Below are 17,673 nucleotides of genomic sequence, written 5' to 3'. Positions count from 1 at the left end.
AATAAGTAAAGGAAAAAAGGAAAAAAAAGGAAAAAAAAACGAAGAAAACTGGTTCGAGAGACGATGAGACAACCGTACACGTTATCGAATAATATTAAAGTTCCACCCTCCTCCTCGATTCGAAATCGGTTAAACGAGTCAATTTTTCGATCGTCGAAAATCCTCCCCTCTCTCTCTCTCTCTCTCTCTCTCTCTCTCTCTATCTCTATATCTATCTCTATATCTATCTCTATCTCTATCTCTCCTGTGGAAACAGAGGCGATCGATTCAGGCTGTACACATATATGTATATGCTACACGGTTGAATCTTGTTTTCCAATATTCAGATATCATCGATGCTTTATCTACTTTGTTTACAGTAACATATCGCGATGGATTAACGCTATCTTGTCGTCGTGCGCGGCTCTCGAACGCGCGTTGATCGAATCGTTAGCGCGTAATTCGCGCGGTGCATAATTTTTCTACGAAATGGCGGGCACGCGGAAGAATCAACACTCTGATTTGAGACGTGACATCTGATTTGAGAAATCGATTCTCAGATTCTGAGTAAAAGTATATATATATATATGAATGGTCACGAGATGATGATGGATAGGATTGAATCTAATTGAAATTATGTTTCAAATTGGACGTTTTGGAGGGAATTTTTTGGACTGGTTTAAATTGGAAATTGAGAATTTTGGGAGTGTATTGTATATATATATATATATATATANTGAATGGTCATGAGATGATGATGGATAGGATTGAATCTAATTGAAATTATGTTTCAAATTAAACGTTTTGGAGGGAATTTTTTGGACTGGTTTAAATTTTAATTGTATCCTACATATATGAATGGTCACGAGATAATAAAATTGAACCTAATTGGAATTATGTTTCAAATTGGACATTTTGGAGGGAATTTTTTAGACTGGTTTAAATTTTAATTGTATCCTATATATATATGAATAGTCACGAGATAATAGAATTGAACCTAATTGGAATTATGTTTCAAATTAAATATTTTGGAGGGAATTTTTTGGACTGGTTTAAATTTTAATTGTATCGTATATATGAATGGTCACGAGATGATGATGGATAGAATTGAATCTAATTGGAATTACGTTTCAAATTAAATATTTTGGAGGGAATTTTTTGGACTGGTTTAAACTGGAAATTGAGAATTTTGGGAATGAATTAATATAGAATTCCGTTTCAATTTGGATCTTGGTTTTGTTCTTTTTAAATTGGAGGAATTTGAAAAACTGGAAATTGTGAAATGAATTTTTTTTCACTTTTTAAATTTCGCGAAAGGTTATTCCACTTATAAATCTGTGAATTGAAAAAGAAAAGGACGAAGTAAGGAGTTTTTTTTAACAAAGAGAACTTTTCGTTCAAATTGCTTTTATCTGAAGAAAGTACGGAAAAAACTTTTAAAAAGAATCCTAGTGATAAGCGTTATCAATCGACGTGCGATTTAGAATGTTTACAAGAAAAGTCTCGTACGGGTCACGTAATATTTAATTAACAATTAATATCGAATAAAAGTTAAAACGATCAATAAATAAATAATATTCCTCGACATATGACTTTTGTTGTCAGCCTGTTTTATCGAGAATTAATTGATAATTAACAATAAAAGTATAGTGAGTTTATTTATACACTTTTTCGTGTACAGATAATGCCTTAAGAGGATCTTATTGTTAAACGTACAAAAGAAATTTTATTATTATTTTCTTAACTCATCGATATTTATAAAAAACACTTTCAATGATTTCTTTTCTGTCGACAAATAAAAAATTATTAATTAACAAAGAAAATAATATCGAAATAAGAATTAGATAATAGAATTAAAAATTCGAATCAATATCTATTTTCCAATCTATTATTAAATATTGTAAGCCTATTTACTCCATTTTATTACAACAACTTTTTCTATTTTTAGAACATTTATATTTTCTTGATATTAACGTTATTAAGCCTTGCTTAATCATTATCAATTCTTATAAATAGATCGATACATCGTGGATAATATTCTTTTCGAAAATTTATCTCTGCTTTCATTAACAAAATCGTATAACTATAACAAAATTTTATTGACAACAAGAATTCAACAAAGATTAATTATCCATCGTGCCTATAATTTATTCACGATATAACATAATTAAAGCAAAAAAAAGGATCAATTCATTACTTTTACAATTTACACAAAGAGAGTATAATTTTCAGAACAACTCATTTTATAATACATTTCGTTTAACTGAAATGCTTTGAAAAACTTGTAGATTGCGTTTCGACTGATATCAGATATACGCTATTTCGATCGTAAAATTTTCCGATCACTGAATTTTTCCAAGATACGAGAAAGTTTTCCTTACCGAGAAGATAAAAAAATTATCGAGTGGTAATTTCCAAAGGAGGATTTAAAGAACTTGAACAATGATAGCTTGATTAACGATAGTCAGAACACGTCATTCGTGATAATAATTGAAAATGATCAGTAGTACCCAGTAGTTTATCATAATGATTTATCCTAGATAATAGATTTAGATTACTTTGATCGCTACGTATTCTTTGATAAGAAAATTACATCACATTGTATATGTTCTTGCGTGTATTTTTATTCGTTCATCATCTTATCGTTTATAATATTTACATCTCTTACATTAAATCGATGAATGAGGTAATCAAGTACGACATTTACCATGCGTGTTTCAAGACTTTTGATGAATATTCAGCATAGGTGTACAGTATTCTTTTAGATTATATCTATGTATATTATAATTGTAGTTTAAAAAAAAAAAAAGAACGATATATGATAGTTATAGTGTTGAAATATCATCTCGAATTGCTTGGATCAAATATTTATATTCTACAGTCGATGAAGTTATTATTAGCGATGTTTATTTTGAACACAAGTTAAGTTTTTCAATAATATTTGTTGGAGGAAAAAGAAATTAAATTATTCCAAGAAAAGTCTCGTACGGGTCACGTAATATTTAATTAACAATTAATATCGAATAAAAGTTAAAACGATCAATAAATAAATAATATTCCTCGTCATATGACTTTTGTTGTCAACCTGTTTTATCGAGAATTAATTGATAATAAAAATATCATTCATAGACACCGTTCCGTCCAGAAGACAGAATTTCTTTCCTCCTTCGCAAAGAACCTCAAAACGGGCTATAAATCTTGTATAAATCTTCTATAACTTCTTCAATCCAATTTCCTCCTCGTGGAACGCGCCAGCCGTGCAAAATTTATCCTTGACCTATCTTAATACGTTGCATAACGTCGAGAGAGAGAGAGAGAGAGAGAGACGTGTCCATCGATCGTTTTTAAAAAAAGAAGAGAAAAACGACACGCGGGAAAAAAATTGAATTATCAATTCAACTCCACCGGCGCACGAGGGAGATTCGCAGGGAGAGGGGGAAATGTGCGTATCGGTGACGCAGCCGCCGCCTGTTGGCTTGGAAATATCGCGAATCGATGAACTCGATTACACACTTTATCGGGCAATCACAGAGTTTAATGCGGGCCGATCGACAAATTACACGCGAGATTAATCCCGATGACGACATAATCGATACCCTTATCGATTGATTTGATCGATGACGATTTAATTAAAATGTTACGATTATTCTTATACTTACACTTGCGTTACGTAACGAGTGTTTCGTTTATAAAATATAATATAAAATATTAAACTTTTCTTACCTAAAATATTAATTAAATTGCCTTCTTGTTTATATTATATTTATATTATAAAATATAATATAAAATATTAAATTCTTCTCTTCCTTTTTTTTCTTCCTCTCTTTTCTTGGTCGATAAAAAAAATTTTTTTCGTCAAAAAGAGTCTCGTGACACGATAATATTATTTCTCTCTCCGTAATTAAAATAAAGATTGATAAAATTAAGCTTTTAAGCTTTTTTTTTTTTTTTGCTTCTCTTCTTTTTCGTGCGGGTTAAGTCTAATTTATTTATGATTATACGGTGACATTGATTAATTAGAAGCGATCGTCTTTTTTCTTTTGGCGTTCAAAATTGGTGTACGAGCACGCGTTTCTTCGCGACATGCCCTCTACGTGCTGGAGAAGGAACGTTCGATAATTTATCGATGATGACCTAATTATTATTCGTGAAAAATAACCATTGAAACTCGTTAATCGTCAACTTAGTTTCTATGACTCTAATATCTGAATGACAAATAATAAATAACAAAATTCACAGAAACCTATTTATTACAGTTATAGTTAATATTTAAGTGACCATATTTGGTAATATGAGAATTCAAAACCTATTTTTAACATATATATATATATATATATATATAATAACAAAATTCACAGAAATCTATCTATTACAGTTATAGTTAATATTTATGACCATATTTGGTAATATGAGAATTCATAAACTATTTTTAACATATATATATATAACTTTTAGACTGATGATTTTAACAGTTAAATAACAAATAACAAAAAAATATATATATATTCAGGGACAAAGGAATTGAAAAACCATTTCTGAATATTTAAAAATCTCCTTCGAAACGTAGCTTAATAATTAAACACAATATTCTCTTACATATATATGTAAAAAATAATAAATAACANTGAGCACGAGCTGCTCAGCTGGAAGAGTAAACACAGAGTGTTACAGATCTCGAACTTGTATCGATCGAGATAACAGGTCAGTCCACTCTTGCTGCCGTTTCTTCCAACCCATCCCATTTGCATCGAACTACGTAGACGTAGGAATTCTTTCATTGGCTGAGATGATGAACTCTTGATAACGCTTGTGACAGCGGGGAGAAGCCGGTGATCTACGTCTAAACGAACTATATGCGTCGAAATTGCGCGCAACAGACGAGCAAACATTATAAATTTTACGAGATAACTTGGATCCAAGATGTGCGTCCATCTTGGAATTCTTGGATTTTGCGGCTTGCGTTCCGATCAATCTTTGCCACGTGATTGTCTCACAATGAGATTCAAATTCTTATATATATATCTCTCGATGAACGAATAGAAATTGGAGATTAGGTTATGTTAAGGGATAATGAAAAAAAAAATATGAATCTAATCTAAAGAAATTTAATTAAACGTGTATTTTTCTTTCTGATTACAGTTCAAGCGTATGCTGAACAAAGAGCTGTCCCATTTCTCAGAATCCTCGAAATCCGGCAACCAGATATCGGAATACATATGCAGTACCTTCCTTGGTAAGTTTTTTTCAAAATCTACTTGGAATATTATTCCTGTATTATTGTGTAATATATGTTCCATGTATAAGCTTATTCCTTCGATTAAAATTGAAAGAAGGAATTTTTAATTGTTCGTTTGTGTAACCAAATACGAGACGAGACGTAAAACTAATAAGAAAGGAAGGGGGGGGGGGAGGAGGGGAAAAAAAGAAGATAATTTGCCACTTTATCGAGGCCAACACCGGGAGCTGATTTATCAGGGACAATAAGAATAACGTAGACTCTCTTACGCATTAAAAGCCCTTGAAACTCCGTAAATGCATACACATGTTCCACGATCATTCATCCCATTCTGTGCTCTTTGTCTGCCGCTCAACTCCTTTTTGCTCGTGAAACGAGGAATCGGCTTCTTATTTACGCGGACTGCCTTCTCTTTGTTGTTGCAAAGATGCAGATTAAGATTACTTCCCGCGCATTTATTATTTATAAATAAGTTGAAAAATTGAATAACGGCCTATATTTCTCGATCGAGTGAAATAATCGATAATGGAATTCGAATTAATTAATTATGCACGTGTTGGGATAATTGATTAAAATTTTCGAAACGATGATTATTTAATTAATACTTTCTATCATTTCGTCATATTAGATAACGTTATAAACCGTAATCAGTATTATTTTCACCATGTTTCTTAATAATTCTACGTGTAAATTATTATTTCCTCGATTACTTGAATGAAAATTAATTAAACAAGAACAACTTTCAAAAAAAGAAAAAAAAGAATAATCCCTTCAAGAGGCTGAATATTTCTGTTTCTCATTACATAATTGTGAAAGTAACTGAATGTAATCAAGAAAAGAGAAAAGAAACAAATCATCTTGATGTAACCATCTTTGATCATTTTGCTAAAATAATTTTCTAATTCTCCACTATATTATTATACAATACTATAAAGGAATAAAAAATAAATTATCTTGTCATTCATCATTTTGCTACTCTACTATACTATATTATACTAAAATATTGTAATTACTAACAATGCTCTATACTTTATACTACATTATACTAAATATTTTTTTCTAACACATTTAATAAAATAATTTTCTAATTCTTCATTATATTATTATAGAATACTATAAAGGAATAAAAAATAAATTATCTTATCATTCATCATTTTGCTACTCTACTATACTATATTATATTAAAATACTGTAATAACTAACAGCTCTATACTTTATTAAATATTTTTTTCTAACACATTTAATAAAATAATTTCCTAATTCTCCATTACATTATTATACAATATTATAAAGGAATAAAAAATAAATTATCTTGTCATTCATCATTTTGCTATTCTATTATACTACTAAAATACTATAATTACTATATAGCTTTATACTTTATACTACATTATATTTTTTCCTAACACGTTTGATAAAATAATTTTCTATTCTCCATTCTACATTATTATACAATATTATAAAGTAATCAAAAAATAAATTATCTTGTCATTTTGCTACTATACTGTACTACTGCAATACTGTAATTATTAATAATGCTTTATATACTATTCTATATCACATTTTTCCACATTATATTTAACAAAATAATTTTCTAATTCTCTATATTATTATACAATACTATAAATTATATATATACAATACTGTAATTACTACCAATTAATATACTAAATATTTCTTTCCAATGTATTCAACAACAAATCATCCGTTACTTTTATTCACAGACAAGCAACAAGAGTTGGATCTACCCTCCCTGCGGATCGAGGATGCGGTTGCAGCAGCCGGAAGTACGGATGCGAGGGTGGCAAAGAAGAAGGACCGGGCCCAAAGAGGCCCGGCCGCGATGTCCCACATAAGCGGTGTGAAGCGACCCCTCACGCACACGAACAGCTTCACAGGGGAGCGTGTACCGCTTCACGGCGTGGAGACACCCCACGAGGAGGAGCTCGGCAAGGTAGGAATAGTTTTACTTCCTTTGATATCGTTCGATGGGCCTGAATACAAAAGACGAGTGAAACGTGTCTCGCTTTAATTCTGATCATTAATTTTTATTTGACGAAAAAACTAGATACTATAGTAACTAATATATCTATAGCACTATATAGTATCTACTATAATATATTATAGTATAGTATAATATTAATTCTGATCATTAATTTTTATTTGACGAAAAAACTAGATACTATAGTATCTACTATATCTATAGCACTATATAGTATCTACTATATATATCTATAATATATTATAGTATATAGTATAATATTAATTCTGATCAATAATTTTTATTTGTCGAAAAAACTAGATACTATAGTAACTACTATATCTATAGCACTATATAGTATCTACTATAATATATTATAGTATATAGTATAATATTAATTCTGATCATTAATTTTTATTTGACGAAAAAATTAGATACTATAGTATCTACTATATCTATAGCACTTTTATATAGTATCTACTATAATATATTATAGTATATAGTATAATATTAATTCTGATCATTAATTTTTATTTGACGAAAAAACTAGATACTATAGTAACTACTATATCTATAGCACTATATAGTATCTATTATAATACATTATAGTATATAATATAATAGTAATTCTCATTAATTTTTATTTGACGAAAAAATTAGATACTATAGTATCTACTGTATCTATAGCACTATATAGTATCTATTATAATATCATAGTATATAGTATATAGTATACTATATATACTGTAGTATACTATAGTAGAAATTTGTAATTTTAATATATTTTAATATATTTCCACGCACACGCACACGTTTTGAATATAATTTTAAATATTTTAAATATTTTAAATACATATTAAAATTATGTATTTATAAATTTAAGTAATTGTGTCATAGAGTTAGTGATCAAGAAAAATTGGGTAAATCTAAGTTTGAAGATAAATTATAATTATTCTAATTTTAATCAACGATATTATTCTAAGAATCACGATTTGCTCGATATTATCATTGACAATCGTCGTTAATCGTTAAATAACTTCTCGTGAAATGAATCATTCGCATGTTACGTAACACGGTTCCCAGAACGCGAAACAGAATGTCGCGAAAGCGAAATTAATTAACGGTACTCTACACTTTCTACTCATCCGGAAGGCCTCGATTACGGATTCAGTTGTCTCCCCAGCAAGTGTTCAAAACACTTGCACAACCGGTTTCAATGTTTGATAGAGTGGGAAATCGCATAAGGGATTACTTCAATCTTCTTCTTCAGCCTTATCTCTTATACTTAAATCTAACGTGATTTATCTAACGTGAATTAGACATTGATCCATGGAAAACGATTATATATACGAAATTAATAGCCTCTCTATTTTAAATAAATTTTAAAAATTAACTTTCGCTTCTTTGATTGATTAAATTACATATAGGAATCACGATTATAAAAATCCCTTTAAATCCATTAAATTAAATTTACACGAGGATCTTCTGCAGTCTCCATTCCTCCACGAATCAAAGAGTATTAACTCTGCTTCCCTGTTGATTTTAGCCAAAAAGAAGGAAAAGAAAAAGAAAAAAAATACGTATGATCTCTGATATAGTTCAAAGACGAGTTTATACGATTTTTGTACGCATGTATTAGATCGTATATACTTCTTTGTTTATATCTGTGACACATTTTCTTTTTCTGGATCACTTCAAAGATTCCATTTTCGTAGAGGAACCTCGAGATGTTTCGTTAACCCAGATGCAGGTACATATATACATACGATAAATTGGTTAAAACACCTACGATAAATTGGTTAACGATTTGATGATATTAAATTTCGGCGATATAATGACAATAAATTACGAGAGATGATGGAACGGAGAGATATTCCACGCGATGGGGACAAAATATTCCGCGGTGAAATCATCCTTGATCCCTTTCGTTCCTCGAATTCTTATCCTTATCTCGATCCATCGGCGCGATACAGTTCTGCATCAATGTACATTGCATCATCTCATCTAGGAAATTTCCCTATCTGGCGAACGATGTCCTCGTTTGTTCAATATTTGTATTCATTATTTATGAATTAACAGGGCAAACAAAAGGGTCAGAGGGGAGAAAAGATGAACTGAAGAAGAGGGGAAAAAAAATCCAACTAATTCAAACACACTGTTTCTCGAACTGTATTATCGTGGAAATTTTTCAATCATCTTCGTTTGTTTATAAATCAGGACAAACATTGATTGTCAGATCGGTGAAATAGATCGTAAAACATTGATACGTGATCGAGTTTCATCAAGTGATAAACAATTTCGAATTCTTCTGTTTCATATATTTAATTCTTTATATATTTAATTATAATATATATTTAATGTTTATAATATTATAATGTTATAATTATAATATATTTAATATTTAAAATTTAATGTTTATTATAATAATTTATATTATATAATTTTTTATATTATTTATATTTTATATTTTATATATATTTTATAATTATTTATATTATATAATTTATAATATATTTAATGTTTTATATATTTAATTTTATTCTTATCTAGTGGTTATTTCTCTGCTGCAGTGAATTCTCGACTGCGGAAAAGAGATAAAAATTTGCGGCGAGTCGTAAAATCGTGTACCCCCATTCCTCTGTTTCCATCGAAAAGTCTATTTGCGCCGCCATCGTTAAATCGTACGTGATCCACCGTAAAACTGATAATAGACGTCGATCGTTCGAAAGGTCGATACCGCTTCTGTTTACGATCGTGGCACTCACACGTTGACGAAAAATTTGGGACGAGGTCGGTGTAGTAGCCAACGATAACCCAGTTTCTAGAATTTCTTATCATTGCCATAATTATTTTTTGCACCTCAATTTTGTAATATATCATAGCAAAGAAAATGAGAATGGAATCGAAGTTGCGTGCAATTTTTATAAATAAAGAAAAATTTTCTGTTCTCCTGGAATTTTCTTTTCTGTGCATCTTGTGAGGTACGTTTTTAAAAATATTCTATTTAACTTTATATTTCGTATATTTTGATTTTACCGTATGACGTAAAAAAAAATTTGTTTTGTTTAAAATTTTCGACAAAATTCTCGGCATAACCTCCAATTTTAATTTTTCCAGAATCTTTGAGCGGGGGTCTGCCTGATCTGCGTCTTGTTTCGCGTTTTAAGAGTTCGATTCCGAGTAAACCCGAATGCCGAATCGAATACTCTCGGATTTATTTACCCAACAAACCCTAGCTTGTTTTTTCGAATCGATTCAGAATTCACTTTTCTGTATTCTTTAAGCTAAATTTCTAATTCCGATTATATATCAATAATATCATTGTATTGCAACAATTTCAAACACCTTCTATTTTTAATCTTCAAACGATAAAAAAAAAAAAATCGTTCGCGAAGAGTTTCGTTCAAAAATCAAATTTAAATAATTAACTCTATCATGATAATTTCCACCTCTGCGTTTAACGTTTCATTCTCTTATCCGTGGAATATCCCGATTCGACTTATTCGATTTATCATTATTCGATCGATCGAGCATCGAGCATTTCCTGTTCCATCGCGTCAAAATAAAATAAAAAAAGAATTTCAATCGAAAATTTATTTTCACGCTTGACAATGGAATTTCGTGTGTCATCATGCATAATCGATTCCCTCTTTCCTCGTATAGAGAATATATATATATATATATATAACTTTCACATAATCAACGTCTACCGCTTTTGTATGCTAATAAAGGCGCTTCCTGGTCAGATGCAGCCAGCAGGTTAAGCAGGCCTCTCTCTCGAGGTCTTAGAATCGTCCCCGAGCCCACGCGTACCGGCTCGGAATCGCTAAACGCGATGCCAACTCCTTATTTAGCCCGCGACAGTGGCCAATCGTTTGTTTGTTTGTTTTAGCTAAATGGGGGTCGAATGTTTAAATTAATCCTGATTGCTTGATTCTATCAAGATCTTGATAAATTTCTTGATAATTTTACTTGAAATTCTAACAAACAATTTGAAATTCGGAATATTTTAAGCGGAAGAAAATTTATTTTCACGCCCACCGCTGATGTATTACAAAGTTAGTTATTATCATTATCATTATTATTACAATTATACGTTTTTATTATCATAGTGATATAATTTGAAAATTGGGATTACGTTAAATGATATTAATTGCTTCATTTAACAATTTTCTCGAGTCTTTTTTTAACCAATTAACAACCTTCTAATCGAGTCGGTGCTAATTGATTTTTTTCCCAGAATCAATTTCAGTGGATTCAGTCTTCGAAAAAAATGTCTGAAAGATCAATCTGTTCGAGCCAGAAAATAAACAGACAATTTACATTTCTCTAGAAGATAATTTGTTTTCAATATCATAAACAAATCAAAATATTCTCGCGCGCGCGTGTGTGTGTGTGCGTGTGATAATAAATCACACATAAATATTTTTGATAAATCAGAGATTAAGGATTAAAAGATTAAAAAAGAAAAAAAAGATTAGATTATTATTATTAGAAATCTCATTTTATACAAATCTTTTTTTACCCTCTGTTCTATGACGATAAAAAAAAAATGAATCATTCATGAACTCACCTTAATTTGTGATATTTATAGCTTCTCTCAGACATCGACAAATGGGGCATCGATATCTTCAGGATAGGCGAATTAAGCAACAACAGACCGCTGACCTGCGTCGCCTACACAGCCTTCCAGACCCGGGATTTGCTCAAATCGCTGGCCATACCACCCAAGACCTTTGTGACCTTCATGATGACCCTCGAGGATCACTACGTCAAAGACAATCCCTTCCACAATAGCCTGCATGCCGCCGATGTGACCCAATCTACTCACACTCTGCTCAACACACCCGCACTCGAGGTTAATATTATCATTTATCGTTGATAAAGTATCCATAAATAACAATTTTAACTCTCTTCTATCGGTAAAACAAAAAAAAAGAAAAAAAAATTCTAATCAGATCGTTAGATCGATAGATCGTTGTTTCAACGCTGAAAGAGTGTGTTATTATTTACTTGATCCGTTAAATGCCTTGCCTTCAGGATTCATATTAATTAAATTCAAATTAATTAAACTTCTGAACTTGGATCGATGTTGTGGATCAATGTCGACTGATGGATTAATCGAAACGTTTCCGCATGATTGCAGTCCGTGTTCACGCCGTTGGAAATCACAGCCGCTCTGTTTGCAGCCACCATTCACGACGTGGACCATCCTGGACTCACCAACCAGTTCCTTATAAATTCGAGTGAGTATTTCATCACCTAGACGATTCAATAATAATTATTTGTAATCACTATAATTGGGTATTGAGAGATTTGATTGAATATAGAATAAGAATCAAAAAATCCTGTGTTAGGCTCCGAGCTCGCCCTAATGTACAATGACGAGTCCGTTCTGGAGAACCACCACCTGGCAGTGGCGTTCAAGTTACTTCAGAACGAAGGCTGCGACATTTTCGTCAACATGACGAAGAAGCAACGCCAGACGCTTAGGAAGATGGTAATCGACATGGTCCTATCTACAGATATGTCCAAGCACATGTCTCTGTTGGCCGATCTGAAGACTATGGTGGAAACGAAGAAGGTGGCTGGTTCTGGCGTGCTTCTGTTGGACAACTACACGGACCGAATCCAGGTCCTGGAGAACCTGGTCCACTGTGCCGACCTGTCCAATCCTACCAAACCTTTGCCTCTCTATCGGCGATGGGTGGGTCTGTTGATGGAGGAATTCTTCCTTCAAGGGGATCGGGAACGCGAGCAGAACATGGATATAAGCCCGATGTGTGACAGGCACAGTGCCACTATCGAGAAGTCGCAGGTCGGCTTCATAGATTATATCGTGCACCCTCTCTGGGAAACCTGGGCCGACCTTGTACACCCGGATGCTCAGGATATCCTGGATACGTTAGAGGAGAATCGAGACTGGTATCAATCTATGATCCCTCCGTCGCCGCCTTCTGATGATCAACAGCAACAGCAGCAAGGGAACGAGCAGCAATCCGATAGGATACACTTCCAGGTAAGAATTAATTTGTACCTTCGCTTATCGAATTCACCCATAGTGAATCTAACCTCTAAATCAATTGTTGCTCCAGGTGACACTGGAGGAAGGCGACGAGACAGGTGAAACAACGGAAATCGGGGATACGGTTGGAGCTGCGAAAACGATCCTGGCGAGCGAGGAAGGGGGCGGTGAGACGGATGAGAACGCAGCAGAGGCTGGGATGTGACGGAGGCTCGCGGGTATTTGCAGAAAGCTCCACGAGAAGGTGCAGCAGACCTGGTGGCGTGTGCGTCAGTGACAGTTAACTCGCTGCCGCTGGCCAGGTCTCTTTGTGTCGACCTATTGACCTTTTGGCCAAGCTCTCCACTCCCCGGAACGGTGGAAGGTGTCTCGTCTCGGAACAGAAGGACGGAAAAAGAGAGAGAAAGGGGAAAAGTCGAACGAAAGAAAGAGAAACGTAACCGAATGAATGGAACGTCTAGTCGCCGCTAGTTCAGACTACCTCTGGAACAAAAATGGAAAAAGTCTTTTCTCACGCGTCATCAACAAGCGGGAAATCAGCTCGGAGGATAAGTGTCCAGAAGAAGAAGAAGAAGAAGAAGAAGGATGATGCTGCCCATTGACGCGATCGTTCGCTCCAAAGCTGACGCGGGCCTCAGCAACGAGCGGCGATCATTGCGATCGATGCGTCTCGGCTGGTTCGAGGCGTCTACGATAGCGTCATCTACGATGGACCATCCTCGACGGACAGAGAATGTAGCATCGTCGTTGTTACCATTGTCGCTTCTCTCCCCACCCACTTGTTGTCGTTCGATCGCGTCCCTTCCCTCCCCCCAGATTGGCGCGTACCTGGCTCGAACGGAGGGCACGAATCTCTTCACCAAGTACCTGTATAATTACCCAGGCGGACGTGTAAAGATAATCGTCTTTGCACGGTCTTCCTTGATTACTATATAATATAGAATGAGAAAATGTGGAAATGATGCGACTCGAGGGGGAAAAAAAAGGAGAAAGAATGAAACGCAAGAAAGTCTCATCTCGCCTCAGTGATAGGATCCTATATTGACATATCAATTACACGGTACAAACGGCCCCAGGCCGTAATACTTCAACGATTCGGAGGATCTTTTGCGCAGCCAGCTGACCCTCGGTCGATCAATGATTGGGCCGAATTTCTTTCGTCGAAGAAAATGTGTCGAAAAAAAAAAAAAAAGAATTTGTTCGAGTTGGATGGTCGTTTCTTCGTCTCCAGAAATGCTGTGCGCAGAGAAAGAAGAAGAAGAAGAAGAAAGAGGACACGAAGTTGGGACAAGTGGAAGAAGGATGATAAGAGTGATCGATGAGGAGGGTCAGGGGTTAGATGCCGATCAGAAGAAGACAGCTAGAGTAAACAGTAGTCGTCAGCGCTTTCTACGTTCATCCTTGGTTCTCCGATGATTGCATCTTGACAATTACCTAATAACTCGTCTAGAACTAAGCCTATCCCTAATCGTAAGACTTTCGTAATCATCGCTCGCCGACTAGAGAGCTTAGTAGAGGATGTTATGACAAAAGGGGATGAAAAATTGGAAGGAATCGCGTTTGTAAATATTGATGAACGTGATAGATGACGCCACTGGGCGGATGAATGGTTAATTTTAATATTAGAAGGCTGGCCTTTCCTTTGAGTTTATATTCAAATTACGGTAGATTCTGAAGCTTTGTTTTCGTTTCATTCATACCACACACACACGTATACACATATACACACAAATAGACACAAACACATGCATTACACACGTATATACGCGATCGTTTTTAACCAAAGAGTAATGTTAGTCACTACGCCGTTCGGGTAACGAACAGAAAGATCGAACTTTGAATTTTTTTCTTCTTCATCCTGAATAAACAAAGAATTTGAAAAAGATGATATATATATATATATACATATACATATATATATATATATATACATATATATATATCATAATCGAAAAAACACACGATGCGAACAAACAGCGAGAAATCATCGCGCGTTCTGGCTTCTAGCGATGGTAGATTATTTTAGGGAACTAAATGAGGTGGAGAATTAATTAGCTAGGTTTCTTGCAGTTCGATGTGTTAAAGAAACGAGACTACTATGAACCAAAAAAAGAAAACAAAAATGAAAAAATACTGAGAAAATATTAAAAAAAAAAAAAATCGAGACAATGAAGTAACGAAGTACTCTCTCGCTTGGATGTCTGTGAATCGCTCAAATTTAAAGGATCGGCGCTCGAGCATTAGTCGGAAAAGTCACGTCGTCTCGATAATCGAGCGTCGATTCTTCGTCGCACTCTTTCTCGAAGCACATTCATCGAAATTATCACCCTAATATATTCTTTGTAAATTCCCATCGGATCTTGCGTTTTTCTACGATGCTTTTTATTTTCCTTTTTTATACAATTAACTAATAATGAATAAGAAGAAAAAAGAGAGAAAGAAAGAGAAAGAGAGAGAGAGAGATATCAATGAGACTCTCGTAGAACAGGAGCGATATTCGACTCGACGACGATAAGAAAATGGTTCCCTCTAAGCGAAACAAAATGGCCGACGCGCGCGAGTTGCTCGAGAAAGAGGCGAAACCCGTATCTGTGTCCGTAGGCAGTGAATCTAGTGAGTGTTTTTTGGTGCTGGCCACCAAGCTTAGATCATTAAGAATAATTTACGTAAGGCTACGAGTACACGACTAGATATTAAGCTGAGAAATTAACCTGTAAATGAAAAAAAAAAAAAAAAAAAAAGGAAAAAAAAAAGTAAGAAAAAGTTTTAAAAAAAAAAGAAATACGTAAGAATAAAAAAAAAAAAACAAGCGAATCTTCTTTAGGGCGTAAGCGACCAGATAATTAATGATAATTAAACGTTTAACCGCGAAAAAGACGATATGAATTGAAAAACGAACTGACATGACGCTGTTCCATTTTGGGATCCCTTCAAGAATTCCGCTCGAAAATACAAATTTGAACGCGAAGATTCAAGAAGTTCGAGCTAGAACGACCGATCGAACGACGGGAAAAAGTAAAAAGAAAAAGAAAAAAAAAAAAAAAAAAAAAAGAAAGAAAGAAAAAAAAGGTAAAAAAATACGTATGATTTTCTTTTCTCCTTTTTATCCGTTTGTCTTGTGCCCTGATATCGTTATATAGATTTAATTCCAAGATTTTCTTTACTACGATACTATCTACGATTTTGTTTTCTTTTTTTTTTCTTTTACCCTCCTCCCTTGATTTCAGTTGAACTGAATCTATAATATATCGCAAGCTTCCTCTCGTGACTAATTAATAATGTTTTAACGTGTATCACAAGTTGTAACTTGTCGAGATGATGATTTTCATGAGGTGACTATGTGTGCAATTTTATTGTATATTTAAGAATTACGATCGAAATGACAATGGTGATGACGATGACGTGTATCAAGCGACATGGTCACGATGATAAGACGCTCATGATTGCGAGAGGTGACAGAGGAATTAAAGAGAAAAAAGAAAAAAAAAAAAAAAGAAAAAAAAAGAAAAAAAAAAGATGAAATGAAAAATGAATACAACGTGTTTGATTGCTGGACAGTTAAATGAACATGTATTAATATCGTGTAACCCTCGTACGAGATATATGTGTAATAAAACATATTTATTGTCGGAACTTTGTTGTTCACCTTTTTTTCATCATTTACATATCTCCATAGATTTTTTTTTTTTTTGTAATTTATAGAAAAAGAATTTTTTGGGAAAAATTTTTTCAATAACCTGTAACTTGAACGAGTTATAAATTAATATTTTTAATAAATTCAATTTTTAATGATGAAACACACTTGGAAAAAGATTTCATTACGGTTTCAAAATGTTTTTGTATATATTCTACTCTAATAATTTTCAAATTATCCCACAAAGTATAAAAACAAATGATAAAATTAGAAGAAAAAAAAAATAGATAATAAATTAGATAAAAAAATTTCGAAGGATGCAAAAATTTGTGAAAAAAATCATCCAAATGTGATTCTTAAATTAGGACAGTCAAGGTTTATGAATAAAACCACCACAAACTCCCGTTTAATTATTTGTAAATATATTATTAAGTAACATCTATAATATAGTAATGAAAAACCATTTACATTAATAAGTATCATGGTAATAGTTCGTGTGTGTGTGTGTGTGCGTGTGTGTGTGTGTATGTCTGTATATATTTTCTCTTCTTCCTTTCTTCAATCCAACATCGAAACGTTATTATTGATCACGCAAAGAATCGTGGTTTTCACGGTACAAAGCTTGACGTTTCGAAAACTCGAAATTTGAAATATGATAAAATTCTCTTTTCTCTATTGAGAATTACGGAGCGCATTGAAACGCGTATTAATCTCATTTCTTTTTTTTTTTTTAAAGTTCCACTCTAGGGTAACTTCCACTCCCCTTCCACTCTTAACTCTATCATGGTTCGAGATAACGCTGATATCTCCTCTTCTAT

The 17,673-nt window shown here is 33.3% G+C and overlaps 1 protein-coding gene across 5 annotated transcripts in view; it reads left to right on the top strand.

The window, feature by feature from the left end:
• Positions 1–16,854, top strand: part of LOC122717208 (cAMP-specific 3',5'-cyclic phosphodiesterase) — a 164,534-nt gene extending 147,680 nt beyond the window's left edge. For all 5 annotated transcript variants that reach the window (XM_043941051.1, XM_043941052.1, XM_043941053.1 and 2 more), the window contains 6 exons: positions 5,119–5,212; positions 6,940–7,169; positions 11,791–12,054; positions 12,343–12,442; positions 12,554–13,215; positions 13,292–16,854. In XM_043941051.1, coding sequence (XP_043796986.1) covers positions 5,119–5,212; positions 6,940–7,169; positions 11,791–12,054; positions 12,343–12,442; positions 12,554–13,215; positions 13,292–13,426 — 1,485 coding nt within the window. In that variant the 3' untranslated portion in view covers positions 13,427–16,854. The remainder of the gene's footprint in view (positions 1–5,118; positions 5,213–6,939; positions 7,170–11,790; positions 12,055–12,342; positions 12,443–12,553; positions 13,216–13,291) is intronic.
• The last annotated feature ends 819 nt before the right edge of the window (positions 16,855–17,673 follow it).

Source organism: Apis laboriosa, unplaced genomic scaffold (assembly GCF_014066325.1).
Source record: "Apis laboriosa isolate Shangri-la unplaced genomic scaffold, ASM1406632v1 scaffold4_cov146, whole genome shotgun sequence".
Classification (NCBI taxonomy): Eukaryota; Metazoa; Arthropoda; class Insecta; order Hymenoptera; family Apidae; genus Apis; species Apis laboriosa.
Note: the sequence above shows the minus strand (reverse complement) of the source record. Positions and strands in the feature narration are given on the sequence as shown.